The sequence below is a fragment of the Monodon monoceros genome, unplaced genomic scaffold, assembly GCF_005190385.1.
Source record: "Monodon monoceros isolate NGI ecotype Baffin Bay Population unplaced genomic scaffold, NGI_Narwhal_1 Super_Scaffold_18, whole genome shotgun sequence".
Taxonomy (NCBI): Eukaryota; Metazoa; Chordata; class Mammalia; order Artiodactyla; family Monodontidae; genus Monodon; species Monodon monoceros.
In genome coordinates this window covers 174,119,762-174,139,507 of record NW_021703774.1, presented here as the reverse complement: position 1 = coordinate 174,139,507, position 19,746 = coordinate 174,119,762, and the positions used below count along the sequence as shown (strand labels likewise).

At 49.5% G+C, this 19,746-nt stretch overlaps 1 protein-coding gene across 6 annotated transcripts in view; it reads left to right on the top strand.

Annotated features, from left to right (window-relative positions):
* Positions 1–1,168: 1,168 nt before the first annotated feature.
* The window catches only part of H6PD (hexose-6-phosphate dehydrogenase/glucose 1-dehydrogenase), a 39,408-nt gene continuing 20,830 nt past the window's right edge, over positions 1,169–19,746 (top strand). For 4 of the 6 annotated variants that reach the window (XR_003794380.1, XR_003794378.1, XR_003794379.1 and 1 more), the window contains exons 1-3: positions 12,060–12,995; positions 17,580–18,216; positions 19,369–19,486. Coding sequence is in view for 3 of the 6 variants with exons in the window: in XM_029227989.1 (XP_029083822.1) it covers positions 12,586–12,995; positions 17,580–18,216; positions 19,369–19,486 (1,165 nt within the window). In the remaining 3 variants the exon portion in view is untranslated. Of the gene's footprint in view, positions 1,452–12,059; positions 12,996–17,579; positions 18,217–19,368; positions 19,487–19,746 lie in introns of those variants that run through there. The other 2 variants (XM_029227990.1, XM_029227991.1) reach the window with 2 other exon arrangements.

Sequence of the window (19,746 nt, the reverse complement as noted above, 5' to 3'; positions counted from 1 at the left end):
TTCCTGACATTCCTACCTCTAATGGAACCTTCATGGAATCAAAAGCTGCTAAAAGTCTTCTCTCTCTGGTCAGAATGCCCTCTGTTGGGTGGTCAAGCGCTCTGCAGCACAGGTGACCAGGTATTCTCCTGTCTCTGGGATGGGAGGAAGGTGGGTCTGAAGAAGGGACAGAGCTAAGATGCTCAGGAGTAGGGATGAGACCGTCCAGGAGGTGGTCCTGGGTGGCCTGGCTGGTCAAGGTAGCAGCAGCCCTGCCTTATTTAACTCAAGGTCACCCAGGGTCTGCTGAGAAGCAGGAAGGAGCAGCAGCTTCTCTGATGGCTGCGGCCCCACAGGGGGCACTGACCACGCTGTAGGGCTGGGAGGAAAGTGGGCATAAACGTGAGAGTGAGGGTCAGGTACTGCATGATAATGGAGAAGAGTGGGGCAGAGGACAGGCATACCACCCACTGAGTGCTCAGAGAGGTAGCTCACCCTGTCATCTCTTTATAACCTCACCATCACCCCGCAGAGAAGGCCTTTTGCCCATCCACGATCTTGCTAATAAAGCCACACAGGTGCAAGCTACCACTTCCTGGGCACTTATCACAGGTTAGTGTCTTCAAGGTCACACGAGTGTAGTCAGAGAGCTGAAGCTGTCTGGTGGAGACACGGCCCATAGCCTGCTCTCCCACCCGTAAATCACTACTTCTGGATATTAAAAATGGGACGCACCAAGCCGCTCGTTCCATAGATGGAGAAAAGCGAGGTCAAGTGACCTGTTCCAGGTCCCACAGCTTGTGCCAGATCGTGGGCAACCCGGCTCCTCGACACAACCACTTCCGTCGGCCCTCCTGTGGCCGAGAAGGCGGCCTCTACGATGCACAAGAGAACCCAAGGCGACAGAGAAGGGTCCGCTCACTTCATTCTTAAGTCCAGCCCATCCACGGGAACCAAGGAATCATGTGGGAGGGCCCAGACCCCGACCCCTACTCCTACCCCCAGCGACCGGAGCTAGGGGGCGTGGTCTCGCCTGCGCCTCCGCCGCCCGCCCCTGGTTCGGCCCCACTGCGCGCGCCCCTCGCCTGGTCCCACTGCGCGTGCGCGTCCCTGACTCGGGGGGCCCTTCTGCGCGCGCGCGCGCGCGCCGAGGCCGCAGGGGTCTGAGGCCAAGGTCCCGCGGCTGCAGCGCCCTCGCGGACAGTGACGAGTCTCGGGTTGGGCCGGGAAGGGTCGGTCGGGCCGGACCTGGCCTCGCGCCCTCCCCGTTCGCCGCCCCCGGCGTCGCTTGCGAAACCCGAGCGCGCGTCAGGCGCGGGGCCGCGTGACGCGCCCCTGCTAGGGTGGGCCCGGCGGGCGGAAGCGGATGCGTGGGGCCCCTGCCTGGCCTGAGCTCGGCCCACAGCACTGGGCGCCCTGCGCAGCCCCCGACGTTTCCCGGAGAAGCGGCCGGCTCTGACGGGCGAGATGAAGTAAGCTGCATCCCCCGCTTTCTCTCCGGATCCTTTGGCCGCAGGAATTATTTACAGCCGGAGGGTGACCGCGTGCTCGCGCCCAGCCGAACCCGCAGGCCCGGGAGGCCGGCCCCTCGTGGCTGTGAAATCCTTGGGCGTTCAGTTGGGAAGAGTCACCCCAGACACCACCCACCCGCCCGAATTCCCTTCTCCGCCTTCCTTCCGCGAAATAAATTATTGTTTGCTTCTGCCTCCGTAGATCCCCTGACGCGGCAGTTGTGTTTGGTGGCGGGTGGGGAGGAGGCAGCCAGGCGCGGTCGAGGCTGGTCCGGAGGGGCCGGCGGCATCCCCTTTCCTAGGCCTTCTGCAGTTCAGTTCAGTGAGAGGAGGAACTTGCGGCTTCCCCACTCCCCCACCCCGGAATCTGCTTAATCTTTGGCATTAGCGCTCAGGTTTCGATCAGCGTTTCAAACACATCCATCCAGTGAATGGTTTTGCAGAAGTAAACCTATCTGGGTCTCTGAAAATCTGCTCACTCAAACTTGAATGTGTAGCTGGAAGTGAGAACTTCTGGAAAAATCATAAGCCGAAATTGCTTGTCCCCCAACCCTCTGTCCCCACCCCCCACCAGGCCCGTAGCTCGTGAAAGGTAGCCAATGAGGGAAACCGGGGTAGACCAGGTGTATTTTTTTTCCATGTATATATTTTTTATTTTTATAGATCTTTATTGGAGTATAATTGCTTCACAATATTGTGTTAGTTTCTGCAGTTTCTGCTGTACAACGAAGTGAATCAGCCATATGTATACATATATCCCCATATCCCCTCCCTCTTGAGCCTCCCTCCCACCCTCCCTATCCCACCCCTCTAGGTCCTCGCAGAGCACAGAGCTGATCTCCCTGTCTATGCTGCTGCTTCCCACTAGCCATCTATTTTACATTTGTGTCAATGCCACTCTCACTTCACCCCAGCTTCCCCCCCCCCGCACCCTGTGTCCTCAAGTCCACTCTCTACATCTGCGTCTTTATTCCTGCCCTGCCACTAGGTTCATCAGTACCATTTTTTTTTTTTAGATTCCATATATATGTGTTAGCATACGGTATTTGTTTTTCCCTTTCTGACTTACTTCACTCTGTATGACAGACTCCAGGTCCATCCACCTCACTACAAATAACTCAATTTCGTTCCTTTTTATGGCTGAGTGATATTCCATTGTATGTATGTGCCACATCTTTATCCATTCATCTGTCAATGGACATTTAGGTTGCTTCCATGTCCTGGCTATTGTAAACAGAGCTGCAGTGAACGTTGGGGTGCATGTGTCTTTTTGAATTATGGTTTTCTCAGGGTATATGTCCAGTAGTGGGATTGCTGGGTCATATGGTAGTTCTATTTTTAGTTTTTTAAGGAACCGCCATACTGTTCTCCATAGTGGCTGTATCAATTTACATTCCCACCAACAGTACAAGAGGGTTCCCTTTTCTCCACACCCTCTCCAGCATTTATTGTTTCTAGATTTTCTGATAATGGCCATTCTGACCAGCATGAGGTGATACCTCACTGTAGTTTTGATTTGCATTTCTCTAATAATTAGTGATGTTGAGCATCTTTTCATGTGCCTCTTGACCATCTGTATGTCTTCTTTGGTGAAATGTCTATTTAGGTCTTCCGCCCATTTTTTAATTGGACTGTTTGTTTTTTTGATATTGAGCTCCATGAGCTGTTTGTTTATTTTGGAGATTAATCCTTTGTTGTTTCATTCGCAAATATTTTCTCCTGTTCTGAGGGTTGTCTTTTCGTCTTGTTTATGGTTTCCTTTGCTGTGCAAAATCTTTTAAGTTTAATTAGGTCCCATTTGTTTATTTTTGTTTTTATTTTCATTACTCTAGGAGGTGGGCCAAAAAAGATCTTGCTGTGGTTTATGTCAAAGAGTGTTTTTCCTGTGTTTTCCTATAAGAGTTTTTTTTTTTTTTAATATATATATTTATTTATTTATTTTTGGCTCCATTGGGTCTTCGTTGCTGTGCACGGGCTTTCTCTAGTCGTGGCAAGCGGGGGCTACTCTTCGTTGCAGTGCGTGGGCTTGTCATTAGGGTGGCTTCTCTTGTTGCGGAGCACAGGCTCTAGGTGCGACATCTTCAGTAGTTGTGGCACGCGGGCTCAGTAGTTGTGGCTCATGGGCTCTAGCACGCAGGCTCAGTAGTTGTGGCACAAGGGCTTAGTGGCTCCTCGGCATGTGGGATCTTCCCTGACCAGGGCTCGAACCCGTGTCTCCTGCATTGGCAGGCAGATTCTTAACCACTGTGCCACCAGGGAAGTCTTCTTCTAAGAGTTTTGTAGTGTCTGGTCTTACATTTAGGTCTTTAATCCATTTGGAGTTTATTTTTGTGTATGGTGTTAGGTAGTGTTCTAATTTCATTCTTTTACATGTAGCTGTCCAGTTTTCCCAGCACCACTTATTGAAGAGGCTGTCTTTTCTCCGTTGTATGTTCTTGCCTCTTTTGTTGTAAATTAGGTGACCATATGTGCGTGGGTCTATCTCTGGGCTTTCTGTCTTGTACCATTGATCTATATTTCTGCTTTTATGCCAGTACCATACTGTCTTGATTACTGTAGCTTTGTAGTATAGTTTGAAGTCGGCGAGCCTGATTCCTCCCTCTCTGTTTTTCTTTCTCAAGATGGCTTTGGCTATTTGGGGACTTCTGTGTTTCCATATGAATTGTAAACTTTTTTGTTCTAATTCTGTGAAGAATGCCATTGGTAGTTTGATAGGGATTGCATTGAATCTGTAGATTTCTTGGGTAGTATAGTCATTTTCACAATATTGATTCTTCCAATCCAAGAATATGGTATATTTCTCCATCTGTTTATGTCATCTTTGATTTCTTTCATCAGTGTTTTATAGTTTTCTGAGTGCACATCTTTTGCCTTCTTAGATAGGTTTATTCCTAGGTATATTATTCTTTCTGTTGCGATCGTAAATGGGATTGTTTCCTTAATTTCTCTTTCTGATTTTTCATTGTTAGTGTATAGGAATGTCAGAGATTTCTGTGCATTAATTTTGTATCCTGCAACCTTACCAAATTCATTGATTAGTTCTAGTAGTTTTCCGGTGGCATCTTTGGGATTCTCTGTGTATAGTATCATGTCATCTGCAAACAGTGACAGTTTTACTTCTTTTCCAGTTTCTATTCCTTTTATTTCTTTTTCCTCTCTGATTGCCATGGCTAGGACTTCCAAAACTATGTTGAATAAGAGTGGCAAGAGTGGAATCCTTGTCTTGTTCCTGATCATGTGGAAATGCTTTCAGTTTTTCACCACTGAGTATGATGTTTGCTGTGGGTTTGTCATATATGGCCTTTATTGTGTGGAGGTAGGTTCCCTTTATGCCTATTTTCAGGAGAGTTTTTATCATAAATGGGTGTTGAATTTTGCCAAAAGCTTTTTCTGCATCTATTGAGATGATCATTGATTTGTTAATGTGCTGTATCACATTGATTGATTTGTGTATATTGAAGAATCCTTGCATCCCTGGGATAAATGCCACTTGATCATGGTGTATGATCCTTTTAATATGTTATTGGATTCTGTTTGCTAGTATTTTTGGATTCTGTTTGCTAGGATTTTTACATCTTTGTTGTAAACAAAAAAATGTTGAACATTTTTACATCTATGTTCATCAGTAATATTGGTGTATAATTTTCTTTTTTTGTGGTATCTTCTTCTGGCTTTTGGTATCAGGGAGATGGTGGCTTCATAGAATGAATTAGGGAGTGTTCCTCCCTCTGCAATTTTTTGGAAGAGTTTGAGAAGGATCAGTGTTAGCTCTCCTCTAAATGTTTGGTAGAATTCGCCTGTGAAGCCATCTGGTCCTGGACTTTTGTTTCTTGGAAGATTTTTAGTTACAGTTTCAATTTCATTACTTCTGATAGGTCTGTTTATATTTTCTAATTCTTCCTGGTTCAGTCTTGGAAAATTGTCCCTTTCCAAGAATTTGTCCATTTCTTCGTGGTTGTGCATTTTATTGGCATATACTTGATTGTAGTAGTCCCTTATAATCCTTTGTATTTCTGCAGTGTCAGTTGTGATTTCTCCTTTTTCATTTCTAATTTTATTGATTTGCGTCCTCTCCCTCTTTTTCTTGTTGAGGCTGGCTAAGGGTTTATCAATTTTTGTTTATCTTCTCAGAGAACCAGCTTTTAGTTTTATGATCTTTGCTATTGTTTTCTTCGTTTCTATTTCATTTATTTCTGCTCTGATCTTTATGACTTCTTTCCTTTTATTGACTTTGGGTTTTCTTTGTTCTTCTTTCTCTAGTTGCTTTAGGTGTAGGGTTGGATTGTTTATTTGAGATTTTTCTTGTTTCTTGAGGTGAGATTGAATTGCTATAAACTTCTCTCTTAGAATTGTTTTTGCTGTGTCCCATAAGTTTTGGGTTGTCGTGTTTTCGTTGTCATTTGTTTCTATGTATTTTTAAATTTCTTCTTCGATTTCTTCAGTGATCTCTTGGTTATTTAGTAGTGCACTGTTTAGCCTCCATGTATTTGTGTTTTTTTCAGTTTTTTTTCCTGTAATTGATTTCCAATCTCATAGCGTTGTGGTGAAAAAAGTTGCTTGATACGATTTCAATTTTCTGAGGCTTGATTTGTGACCCAAGATGTGATCTATCCTGAAGAATGTTCCATGTGCACTTGAGAAGAAAGTGTATTTTGCCACTTTTGGGTGGAATGTTCTATAAATATCAATTAAATCTGTCTGGTGTATTGTGTCATTTAAAGCTTGTGTTTCCTTATTTATTTTCTGTTTGGATGATGTGTCCATTGGTGTAAGTGGGGTGTTAAAGTCCCCTACTGTTACTGCCGATTTCCCCTTTCATGGTTGTTAGCATTTGCCTTATGTATTGAGGTGCTCCTATGTTGGGTGTGTAAACATTTATAATTGTTATAGCTTCTTCTTGGATTGATCCTTTGATCATTATGTAGTGTCCTTCCTTATCTCTTGTAACAGTCTTTATTTAAAAGTCTATTTTATCTGATACAAGTATTGCTACCCCAGCTTTCTTTTGATTTCCATTTGCATGGAATATCTTTTCCCATCCCTTCACTTTCAGTCTGTATGTGTCCCTAGGTCTGAAGTAGGTCTCTTGTAGACAGCATATATATGAGTCTTGTTTTTGTATCCATTCAGCCAGTCTGTGTCTTTTGGTTGGGGCATTTAATCCATTTACATTCAAGGTTATTATTGATATGTATGTTCCTATTACCATTTTCTTCATTGTTTTTGTGGGTCTTTTTCTTCTCTTATGTTTCCTGCCTAGAGAAGTTCCTTTAGCATTTGTTGTAAAGCTGGTTTGGTGGTGCTGAATTCTCTGAGCTTTTGCTTATATGAAAAGCTTTTGATTCCTCTGTTGAATCTGAATGAGATCCTTGCTGGGTAGAGTAATCTTGGTTGTAGGTTTTTCTCTTTCATCACTTTAAGTATATCCTGCTACTCCCTTCTGGCCTGCAGAGTTTCCACTGAAAAATCAGCCGATAACCTTATGGGATTCCTTTGTATGTTATTTTGTGGTTTTCCCTTGCTGCTTTTAATATTTTTTCTTTGAAGTTAATTTTTGTTAGTTTGATTAATATGTGTCTTGGTGTGTTTCTCCTAGGGATTATCCTGTATGGGACTCTCTGTGCTTCCTGGACTTGGGTGACTATTTCCTTTCCCATGTTAGGGAACTTTTCCATTATAATCCCTTCAAATATTTTCTCAGACCCTTTCTTTTTCTCTTCTTCTTCTGGGACCCCTGTAATTCGAATGTTGGTGTGTTTAGTGTTGTCCCAGAGGTCTCTGAGATTGTCTTCAATTCTTTTCATTCTTTTTTCTTTATTCTGCTCCTCAGCGGTTATTTCTGCCTTTTTGTCTTACAGCTCACTTATTCGTTCTTCTCCCTCTGTTATTCTGTTATGGATTCCTTCTAGGGTATTTTTCATTTCAGTTATTGTGTTGTTCATCTCTGTTTGTTTGTTCTTTAGTTCTTCTAGATCTTTGTTAAACATTTCTTGTATTTTCTCAATCCATGCCTCCATTCTATTTCTGAGATTCTGGATCATCTTTACTATCATTACTCTGAATTCTCTTTCAGGTAGATTGCCTATTTCCTTTCCATTTATTTGATCTTGTAGGATTTTACCTTGCTCCTTCATCTATGACATATTTTTTTGCCGTCTCATTTTTTTTTATGAGTTGGATTGTGTTGTGTTCCTGTCGTTCTGGTTGTTTGGCCTGGGGCTTCCAACACTGGAGCTTGTAGGCTGGTGTGTAGAGCTGGTCTTGGTGCTGAGATGAGGAGCTCCGGGAGACCTCACTCTGATGAATATTCCCTAGGGTCTGAGGTTCTCTGTTTGTCCAGTGGTTCATATTTGGAGCTCCCATCTCAGGAGCTTTGGCCCAACACCTGGCTCGTGAACCAAGGTCCAGCACTCCGTGTTGGGTGGCAAAAAAAAAAAAAAAGAGAGAACAATAACAAGGTAAAAAAATTAGACTAGGAAATGAACAGATATGTTAGAAAGAATATAAAAATAAAAATATGGATGAAACAACAACCGGAAGGTAAAACAGAACTGCAGTAGTAAAAAAGAGGAGGAAAAAAAAAAAGGTGGAAAAGACCTTGGCTGTGGAGGGAAGGGCCTAAGCAGGGGTGGGGTTTGGGTGGTGGGCGGGGCCTATGCTTAGGACCACAAGGCTGGAAAAGGCCCCGGGAGGTGTGGGGGTGGGGCTTAGGCTCAGTGGAACAGAAGGGACCCAGGCGTGCCTCCCGCCTCTAGTCTCAGGGGGCGGGGGAACCCCACTTGGGAGCCCAGAATGCTTCCCAGGGTCGAGTGGGTGGGGCCAACACCCTCTGCTCCTCTCCCACTCCCGCTCCTCCGGTCATGGAGGGCCCCTCCCGCCTGCCTTTCCTGTTCTCCTCCGGCCTCCCTCCGACGCCCCCAGGACAAATGGGGCCCTGAGGGGGCCTCTGAGGGCGGGCGTAGGACCCAGCCCAATAACTGGGCAGGCTTCCCCAGCCGACTGGGCAGAGGAAATGCTGGGCGTACTCCCCCCTGATCTGAGACCCCAAGGGTCCCTCCAGGCGTGGGGACCCCTCCCCCCTCTCAGCCACCCCCCCCCCGCCAGGGGTGCCCTCCGGCCTCCAATTCTCCTCCCTGCACAGTACCCCCAAGTCCTACCGGTTCGTTTGGGGGTTCCTCCTGTCTCCTTGGGCGTCGAGGTCCCCCACCAGCATCCAGCAGGCTGAGTGTGTTTTAAATTATGTTGTACATTTTCTACAGTGATCAGCTTATGAGGCTAATCTTTTGGCAAGTTTTAGGAGCACCTAAGATAAAAAGGCTCAGTGTTTGGCATGCACAGAGCTCATTTTTAGGCAGTATTTTGTGTACATGTTTCTTTGAGGTACATAACTGCTCAGCAAATAACCACTCCAGGCAAACATTCAAAGTTATTTTTATCCCAAGACTAGAATTTACTAAGTGACTCTTATTGTCAGATGGTTTTAGGCTGTTTAAAAGGGAAACAGTCAAATCTGTGGGCACAGGGAAACCAGGAGGCACCTTTGGTCCTCTGTGGCCCACCTACTTCTCACTTTATTGATGGAACGAGGCAGAATGTCACTGCTTGTTGCCAGATTCCACCATGGACTCTGCCAGGCCCTAACCCACGGACAGAGCAGGATGTCTGGTTTTGCTTTTTGTTGCCCTGAGCGGGGAGCTGGGTGGCTCTCTGTCTAGGAGACCTCTTACCACCATTACCTCTCAAAGTATTTTCACCGTCATGATACGGGGGTTTTTCCCCCAGACATTAAAATGAGGTGGACGATCCCCATTTTCCACCTGGAGAAAAGGCCCTGAATAGTTAAGTGAAAGGCCCAGGGCTGCAGAGTTAGAGGTTTACTCTACTCCTGTATTCTTTGGGCCAGATTATAAACCCCTCATGGGCTGGGGTGGGGACTTTTTTTTAACCATCTCAGCATTATATCCCTTTGATTTTTTTCTGTTGTGGGAAGTTAACTGGTTCTGCGGCAGTTCCAGGAGACGAGCGGGAGAAGTCGCCTTACTCATGGTGTTCTTGGTTTGATAGTGACAGAGGCTAACATTTCTCGGGCGCTTACGGCGTGCCGAGCACCGCGCCAAGTGCTTTATATGGACTGTCTCCTTTCGTGCTTCTCATCGACTTGTTTTCCCACTCTGTGGTCGAGGTTGGGAGAGGTTAAATAACTTGTGTAAGCTCACACAGCTACTAAGTGGCTAAGGAGTGCAGAAACGAGCCCTTCCCCGGCAAAGGGCCTTCCAGGTTTAAAGAAAGCAGCTCAGGCTTAAATACAGTGTTTTCGTGACGTTAGAACGAAGGTGAGCGAATCACTGTTGGAGTGGACATGGGAGGCCACGGCCATTCACAGCAGGGAAGCAGAGCTGCCGACCAGCTTGGGTCGCTTACGTGAGTGTTTAGACCACTGTCATTCCAGTCTTGGAGGGGAGCAGAATCAGTGTCCACACTAAAACAGTGGGTTTTTTTTTTGTGATTTATTTATTTATTTTTGGCTGCGTTGGGTCTTTGATGCTGCTGTGCGCGGGCTTTCTCTAGTTGCGGCGAGCGGGGGCTACTCTTCGTTGCGGTGCGCGGGCTTCTCATTGCGGTGGCTTCTCTTGTTGCAGAGCACAGGCTCTAGGCGCACGGGCTTCAGTAGTTGTGGCGTGTGGGATTCAGTAGTTGTGGCTCAAGGGCTCTAGAGCTCAGGCTCTGTAGTTGTGGCGCACGGGCCTAGTTGCTCCGTGGCATGTGGGCTCTTCCCGGACCAGGGCTCGAACCCGTGTCCCCTGCATTGGCAGGCGGATTTTCAACCACTGCCCCACCAGGAACGCCCCTAAAACAGTGTTTTAAATTTGCTATTTGGGGTTGTAGTCACACGTTTTACAGGTAGGTGGGAAGTAAGTGCTGGAACCAGGCTGCCTGTATTCAAATCCTCTCACCTCTGAGCTGCCTGACCTTCAGTAAGTTATTTTATCTCTCTGCACCTTAGTTTTCTCTCTACTCATTCTAAAAATGGGGACAATAATAGTACCTGTCTCATAAGCTGTGGCAAGAATTAAATGGCATGGTGCCTGTGAAGCTCTTAGCCCAGTATTTGGCATTTAGTTAAATGCTCTATATTCTCTTTTATTGTTCATAGTATCATTTCAGGTAGTGAGCTGCTGCCATTGTGTGCTGTGTCACAGTGCTTGAAGTCACCATTAGAGATTTATTCCTTCGTGCCATCATTCACACGCAGGTGCTCATACACAGGTGATGGTGGTCTTGGGCAATGGGAATTCTTTTGTTCATTCAGCAAATATTTATAGTGTACCTTCTGTGTGCCAGGCCCTGTTTTGCCAGGCCCTGGAGGTGGGCGGTGAACAAAACACAAAAACCCTTGTGCTCATTGGCACTTACGTTTTTGAGCGGGGGGGGGGGGTGACAGACAATAAACAAAATAAATATACTTATCACATACAGATATGTACTACGGGGAGAAATAAAGCAGGGGATGAGATGAGGGTTGGAGGTTTACGATTTTACTCAGAGTCGGCTGAGAAAGCCTCACTGAGAAGGTGACATTTCAGCAAAGAATTGCAGTTAGTGAGGGAGTGGGCCACGTGGACACCTGCAGGGAAAAGTAGGTCAGGCAGCAGGAACAGCAAGTACAAAGGCCCTGAGGCAGGAGGATGGGTGGCTGGAGCCCAGAGAGGGGCAGAGAATAGGAGAAAAGATCAAAGAGGTAATAGATGGGAGGCCAGAATGTGTAGACCCCGCAGGCCACCGAACAGAAGAATGACCTGATCTGACTGATGCTATAAACAGATCACTCTGCTGGGTTCGGGTGAAGATAGAAACGGGAGGCCAGTGAGCTGGTTCCTACAGTGGTCCAGACAGAGGTGATGGTGGCTGGGACCAGAGTGCAGAGGTGGAAGGAGGTGAGAATGGTGGGAAGTAGTTGTATGCTAGATAAGTGTTGGTCACAGAAACTATAGGACTTGCTGACAGATCGGATGACCCCAAGGTTTCTGGCCTGACACCTGGAAGGTTTGAGGTGCCATTTGCCATGGATGGGGAAGATCTGCATTTGGAGCATTTGGGGGATAAGGCAGTTCAGCTTTGAACGTGGTTAAGTCTTGCGGGCACCCAGCTGTTGGTGTCAGAGTAGTAGTTGATTGTACGAGAAGGGAGTTTAGGGGGAGAAAGTCCAGACTGGAAATAACCACTTGGTGTATGGGCATTTGTGTGCTGGTGAATGTTTAACAACCTCTGAAAGGGTGGCGGTTGGTGGTGGGGAGGCAGGTTGATGGCATTTGCTGACAGACACCTGCTGTGTAAATGTTCCCACTCTGGCCAGCCTCCAGCACACGTTACAGAGTATCTGTCTTCACCTTATGGACACAATAGGTTAAATAATGTCAAGAGCATAGATAATAGTAAAATGAAGTAAATCAGTTAGGGAGTGTTTAATACCTTTGTTTGTTTTGTTTTTGTTTTAAGAGTTTTATTTATTTATTTATTTCTTTGGCTGTGCCACACTGGCTTGTGGGATCTTAGTTCCCTGACCAGGGATTGAACCTGGGCCCTTGGCAGTGAAAGCTTGGAGTCCTAACCACTGGACCACCAGAGAATTCCCCTAATCCCTTTGTTTTTAACTTCTTTGGTTATAAATTTGTGTAATTTGGTTTTTAATAATGGCTGTGTTTAACAACTGACTTGACAAATGCCTGAAGATTTAGCCATGGCATCTTGTGTGCAGGTATGCGGTGGCTCCAGCACGCCATTTGGGTCACAGGCACCCAGGATTGATACCTAACGAGGTGATGGGAATAAGGATTCTCTGAGATTAGGGAGGAAAAAGCCTCAGAGCTGATCTTATGGATTCTGTCCCCTGTCCAGCCTTGAGGGGGACGTGTGCAGGTCACAGTTCATCGTGAAGGGTCCGGCTGGCATCCGCTTGGGGATGTACGGAGGACCCAGAACGCAAAGGAGAGAGTGCAGGAGACACATTGGAGCTGGCGAGTGTAGAAGGCACGGGGCACTTCCCCTTGTACTTTAGCTAAAAGTCACCTTCACTTTGAACTCTTGTTTTACCCCCATGCATTCTTCTAAACATTCCGAGCTCCTGAGCTGTGATTTGAAGGAAATCCCCCTTCCTCCTGCTGGGCAAACAGAAGGTAGAGGTCAAAGGTGTCCACGTGGCATTGGGAAAGGGATCAGAGCGGCAGCAGCCACTGGCGTTCACCTCCCAGCTCCTTTCTCCTGCCGCTTGTCTGCTGGGACCAGAGGATCAGAGGTGCTTCGTCCTGTGGCTTCCCAGAAACGGCTCTGCCGCTGGAGCGCCTGCTCAGGCTGGGGCTGTGCCGGGACTGGTCCTGGGTGCACCCCACATCTGCCTCTTTCACTTTGGGCAGAACAGACGGGAAACCCGCTTCTGGTCCATACCCTCTGGCTGGCCACGTCAGTGCTCACAGCTTTGGGGATGTCAGCAGAGCCGCACTTTACAAGGTGAGTCTCCCAGGTTGCCCGGTAGGAACCCCTCACCCTGGAGCTGGGGGCAGCGAGAGGTGCCCTGGACTCTGGACGTGGGCCCGGTCAGTCCCGACTCTGGGATGAGCCTTGTCACCCCCAGAGGATGCCTCCGCGGCACTGCGCTTGGTACCGTAGTGTGTTTCTGGCAAGTATCTTGAATAATAATTGTCGTAAATGAAATCGGATCCTCCACACACTGAAGTTACAGCTTCGAAGAGTTTGGCCTTAACTTCTGGGTGACACTCAGTTATCAGCTCCATGCTTCCTATTTCAGTCCTGTATTTCCTGGCCTAAGGCTGCAAGCGCTAAAGTGCCCTTACAGAAAGGCTGTGGCCGTCTCCCTGATAATAGAGATGTTATCTCCTTTCCTTGGAAAACAGAGTTTAGGGGCAGGAAAGTGCTGTAGAGGTCCTTTAGCTCCATCTCTTCACAGATGGGGAAACTGAGGCCCACCAGGGTACGTGCATGTTCAAGGCTACGTGGTGTTTAGATTCTTCTGGGGAAGGATCATCATGTGTTCCAATCCACAGTCTAATACACTGTCCTCCTGTCCTGGAGCAGCTCAAACTTTGCACTAATAGTTTGCTTATTTATTAATTAAAAATAGAAGCGATGCATAGCAGGATCAGCCGTTGGAATGCCACTTCCGCGTCTTTTGGCTAAGTTCAAGTATGTAATCTTAGTAGGGGTTGTATTTCACAGCCCGTTCCTCTCAGAGTAGGCAAGGAGGCAGGAGGAAGTGCTTCAGAAAATCCTTCAAAAGCAGAGCCTCGCAGCCCAAGAGCAGTTTAGGCCACAGGTGGATGTAGAGCCGTCTGGTTCCCTGTTACCTCCCCTCTGCTCCAGGGTGGGGACCCTGACCTCGACTTTGACGTAATTGGGCTTCTCTGAGCCTGTTTATTCTCTGTCGGGGCAGCAGGGAGGACACCTGTGCACCCGTCTTCCTCCTCTCAGGGTGTAAGGACCAGCAGATGCTGGGGTGTGTCCTGTGCTGTCTGCAGGGCTGGGCTCTGCAGACCCTGAGAGGGGGAAATGGCAAGGCTTTTACCATCTCAGCTCATCTTTGCAAGCCTCCATTAGTTTGGGGGTATTAGCCCACTTGTAAGGTGAGGACTGCCTGGGTGACTTAATTGGGTTACACAGCTCAGAGGTGGCCTTGAGCCCATCCTCTTACCCAGAGGCCCCCTTCCTCCACTCGACCAAGGGAGCTGTTTAACACAGCGACTGGGGCCTCAGGCTCTGGGACTCGACAGTTGACTTCACCTACCGTTTCCTCATCCGTAAAATGGGCATCCTTGTAGAACTCCTTCCCAACAGTGTTTTTTTTAATTTTATTTTTTTTGCGGTACGCGGACCTCTCACTGCTGTGGCCTCTCCCGTTGCGGAGCACAGGCTCCAGACGCACAGGCTCAGTGGCCATGGCTCACGGGCCCAGCCGCTCCGTGGCATGTGGGCTCTTCCCGGACCAGGGCACGAACCTGTGTCCCCTGCATCGGCAGGTGGACTCTCAACCACTGCGCCACCAGGGAAGCCCCCCAACAGTGTTTTGAGGGAAGGTTGAGATAGTGCATTTACGTCGTCTGGCACACGCTGACTGCTTGGTAAATGTCAGGTATTAGGCTCGAGGTCGTTAGCAACCAGGTTTTGCAGGGGGATGGGCAAGTCTCAGCCGTTGGAGGCTGCTTTGAAATACCCGTGCTTGCACCTGCCCTGAGCCTGCTGGATCAGAGGTTCATTGCCTTGGTGAAGGGAGTAGGAGGCAGGTTGAAAACCTTCCAGCTCGTCTGATGCTCCGCTGACAACAGCCCTGGCTCTGGGCTTCACCGCTCAGTGTCCCAGAGTCCTTCTCCTCGCAGTGGGCTCTTTGGACCAGCTTTCAGCACCTTAGGCCCCATCCCCGTATCCTCTGCATCAGAATCTGCATTTTAAAAAGCTCTGCAAGAGATTCATAAGCACATATAAGTTTGAGAAACACTGTTAAGGTTAAAAAACATGGTGATAAGAAAACCAAACACACAGAGCCACACCCCCTGACTTGTTTAGGAAAGGGTGGTTCCCTGGTTGTTTAGCAACCACAGAGTAAGCAACCATGTTGCAGTAACTGATATTTCTGATCTGTGTTTGTTTAAAGGAGGCCGGGGGGACGTAAGCAGGAGATAAGGGCGTCTAACCTGGGAACTGGGAGCCTGGACAGGGCTGGGCAGGGAAGACCGCAGCCGACTTCAGAGTCAGAACAGGGTTAAATAGAGGCCCGGGGGTCGGCTCAGGCCAAGTGGCCAAGCGTCACGGCTCTCTGCAGTTCTCTGGGCTGGGGTAGACGTGCTGGCCCTCGGGGCTCCCTCGCCTGCCCATCCAGGCGCATCCAGACCTCTGGCTACCAGTATCCGGGCAGGAGCTCTGAGACGTGGCTGCCAGCTGGCCGCTCCTCCTTCTCCAGGCTGTTCTCTGGGCTTCAGATTTCTCGCTGCCTCTTTCCTGCACTGACCTTGCAGCTTTCCCTTCCCTCCAGACAGGGGCGGCTGCCAGGTGAGAAAGAAATGCTTGCAGGGCCAAGGACAGGACAGCAGGAGGAGAAAGCGGAATGGTTCTCCGGGCCGTCTGTGGATTTGGGCATGAGCGCACATAAAGGGACAGCGGAAGAGGAAGCTGGGGGGCTGCTCATGTGGTCCCTTGGTCCTTCAGTTAAAGCTCCAATGATGGGAATGTCTGGTGTCCTATAGAACTGGTGCAGACACTGTTGCTGGAACCTCATCTTGGTTTGGCCACTAACCAGGGCCATCTTGGAGACGGATCTCAAGAGAGATGGGGAAGGGGCAAAGGGCAAAGTGAGAGGAGGGGGTCGATGTCAGAGTCAGGGGCAGGTCTGGCCCCTTGATATAGGGGATGGTAAAGGGATGTGGGAAGGTCTGCAGGACCTTTGCAGAAGTCCTGCTATTTCTTTAAACCTCAGTGTCCCTATCTGTATAACTAGACCGTAGCCTCATTGTTGAGGATTTTGTTAATCCTTTATCGGTAGAATACTTGCCATATAATAAGTGCCATATAATAATTATTATTGTTCCTTCTTCAGTCTTCCCACACCCCAGACTGGGCCCCGGTCCCCCCACCTATGCCTGAGAACCCGTGTTGCTTTCCTCCCGCTTCCTCTGCCTTTCCTTCAAAGCATTGGCCTTGGCAGGAAACTGGAGAATGGGAGAGCCATGGAGTAGGAATCAAGCGTATCAAGCCCTACAGCCTTGGTCAGAGCAGAAGGCCAGAGAAATTAAACCCTCTGGTGCATTTGTGACAGGTCCAAGGCCTCTCGCCTTTCCTGCATGTCAGCTGCTTCAAATTTGAGGCTGAAAACTAGCCAAGAAGTTAGGCTAACCTTGGCGAGGCTGCGGTGCGTAATTGCTGCCCGTCAGCCCTGGAGCCAAGGAGCCTGGTGCCTGCCCGGCTCCCCGCTTTCCCACCACGGGACCTTCACCTTCTGAGCCTCAGCTTGTCTATGTGCAAAATGAGGGGGGGTGCTATGATAGTACCCCCTCCACTGGTTCTTTTCAGGGCTCTTGTCTGGATTCAGTGAGAGCCAATGCACAGAAGTGCTTAGCTCCGTGTTGGGCACATGCTAGCATTCAGTGTTTGCTGCTATTAGCAATATTCCATAATGATAGCTGCACTTATACAGTGCATTATAGGAGATAGGCATTTTCCTAAACATGTTTTCAATGTTAACTCATTTTATCCTTTTAACAGCCCTATGGTGTAGGTACCACTAATACCCCTATTTCCGATGAGGAAACTGAGGTACAGAGAGGTTAAATACTTTTTTTGAAAATGTTTGTTTGTTTATTTATTTTATTTTGGCTGCACTGGGTCTTAGTTGCGGCACACGGGATCTTTCAGTTGTGGCATGCGTGCGGGATCTAGTTCCCTGACCGGGGATCAAACCCAGGCCCCCTGCATTGGGAGCATGGAGTCTTACCCACTGGACCTCCAGGGAAGTCCCAGAGAGGTTAAATAATTGTTCAGAGTAAGGGTTGAGCTGGGATTCAAACTCAGCCAGTTGGTTCCAGAGTCCGTGTTTTTGATCACTGTGCTGTAGCAGTGATTAGTGATCATTTTGTGCTTGGAGCCCAGTTGACAAGGGAAGAGCAGAGGAAGAAGTGAGGGGGCAGTGATGTCTCCTCCCAAAGTTCCAGCCATCATCCAAGACCAAGGCCTGCTGCTCCGATGGTCCCGGCCACCCGTGCTTTGTGGACGAGACTGGCACGGCTGCACTGGGACCTCCCTGGGGGCTGGTGCCACCATTCTCCTGCAGCAGAATGGCCCACCTCTAGCAAGTGGCGTCGTCCTTGCGTACGGGGCAGGCTCCTGACCCACTGAGGCAGAGGAGCCAAGCTGCTGAGGAGGGAGAGGGAAGCTGCGGGACTGTAACATTTTCCCGAGAACAAGGTGGCTGCTTCTTGCCGGGCAGGAAGCGTTTGATAACCTAGAAGTGTGTTTCCCTCCTGCATCGCAGCTGCCTGAGCCGTGTCTGATCCTTCCTTGTTCCTTGTCTGTCTTCCCCATGTGCCCCAGGCACGCAGGCGCTTGGAATATGCTCACGGTGGCCGTGTGCATGGCCCTGCTGGGCTGCCTGCAGGCCCAGGAGCTCCAGGGACACGTCTCCGTAATCCTGCTGGGAGCCACCGGGGACCTGGCCAGAAAATACCTATGGCAGGGGCTGTTCCAGCTGTACCTGGAGGAGGCGGGGAAGGGCCACAGTTTTCGCTTCCACGGGACTGCTCTGACGAGCACCAAGCAGGGCCAGGAGGTCATAGCCAAGGTCCTGGAGTCCCTCTCCTGCCCCAGGGACACAGCTCCCAGTCGCTGTGCTGAACTCAAGGCTCAGTTCCAACAGCTGAGCGAGTACCACCGCCTGAAGACACCTGAGGACTATCTGGCCCTGAGCAAGGACATTGAGGCCCGGGTCCAGCACGAAGGCCTCCGGGAGGCCGGCAGGATTTTCTACTTCTCGGTGCCACCCTTCGCCTATGCAGAGATTGCCCGCAGCATCAACAGCAGCTGCCGTCCAGGCCCAGGTGCCTGGCTGCGCGTTGTCCTCGAGAAACCCTTTGGCCGTGACCACCGCTCAGCCCAGCAGCTGGCCACAGAACTTGGGAGCTTTTTCCAAGAGGAGGAGATGTACCGGGTGGACCATTACCTGGGCAAGCAGGTGAGCCTGCAGCTAGGAGCCTGCTGGGGTGGAGGGAGCTGGTGCAGGTAGACCCTGTCCACAGGGCCACACCGATGGCGGAAATGGTCCTGAAGGCGTCGTGAAATCGGGGCTCCCATGGTCATCTTGACTATGGGCAGGAGGTAAGAGGCCGGAGGAAAGGCGGTGAGTGGCAAGGGCAGGACTGCTTGGCCCATGTCCACGTGTCCAGCCACCTGTTCTTTAGTGTATCCTGTCCTCTTTGTTTCCCAGCCAGGGTTCGGGCTCTGACGTCTCCGCGTTGCCCTGCATTCTCTGCAGAGGGGGCCCTGAGACTCTGGGGCGTGGACCTGGCTTCCAGCTGGGCGTGCTGCGGGAATTAGATGTGCCACCTTACTCCGCACCCATCGGCTCTTTCTCAGTACCTTTTTCTTCCTGAGTTCTGTTTTGAACCAGAAGGCTGGTAACGAGATCTTAAAATGTAATAGGGACCCTAAGTCCATGCTTCTCATCCAGGCCCTGTGGTGGAGCGAGGGGCTGGCCTCCTGGGTGATGCTAGTCAGCTGGCCAGTTCTCTCTGAACATACCTTCAGGGCCCCTTCGGGACGCCTCTTCCCGGAAACCACAGCAGAGAATACACGAGCACCTATGTTCTCTGGTGCCGACCAGGACGTGGGCCCAGGGCCACGGGAGGGGGGGCACCCCGTAGTCATCTGGGGCAGAGGCATCGCCTTCCGTCCAGCCCTATTTGGAGTTGCAGTAGTCCAAAGACAGGTCCTCAGGCCACTTGCCCATCCTGGTAGGTTTTTTCACTTGTTTATGGGAAAAATTAGAAAAACAAACCCAAAAACTGGATGGTATTCAATTTGAAACTTTTCTTGCTCCATTTTTAGTGTTAAAATATCTCTTTTATTAAAAATTGATGATAATAGAAGATAGAGAATCCTTAAATATTTTCTTTCTTTGCAAACTAAAAAGCTGGTAACCCTGTATAGGTGACGGAGAGGCTTCTGGAGTCCTTACTGGGCTGTGAAGCCCTGGCGTCCAGGGACCGCTGCTCCCGAGAGCGTCTCTTCTGAGCAGGGGGCAGAGAGGCTGGGGGCCCTTCCTTGGGTCAGGATTCCCTCTTCGTCCTGAGAGGAGCCACAGCACCACAGTCTCCTTCCCTGGCAGGTGGTGGCCCAGATCCTGCCTTTCCGAGACCAGAACCGCAAGGCCCTGGACGGCCTCTGGAACCGGCACCACGTGGAGCGGGTGGAGATCATCATGAAGGAGACCGTGGACGCAGAAGGTGCGTGAGTGGTCGCCGCCCCACGTCTGCTGTGAGGCGTTGGCCCGCAGGACTGGAGGGTCTGCCAGGCCCCCGCGCCTTGGCCAGTGCTCAGAGGGGAGCTTTTGCCGGTGTGTGGTCTCCCTCCAGGGCCTGCCGTGTGCCCAGCTCTGGGTCATGCTATACCCCGGGGTGCCTGCAGGCAAAGCCCACGTGGTCATCGCTGCCCTTAGGGAGCGTGCAGTCCCGTTAAGCAGCCTTGGCCCAGGTGCTGAAACACG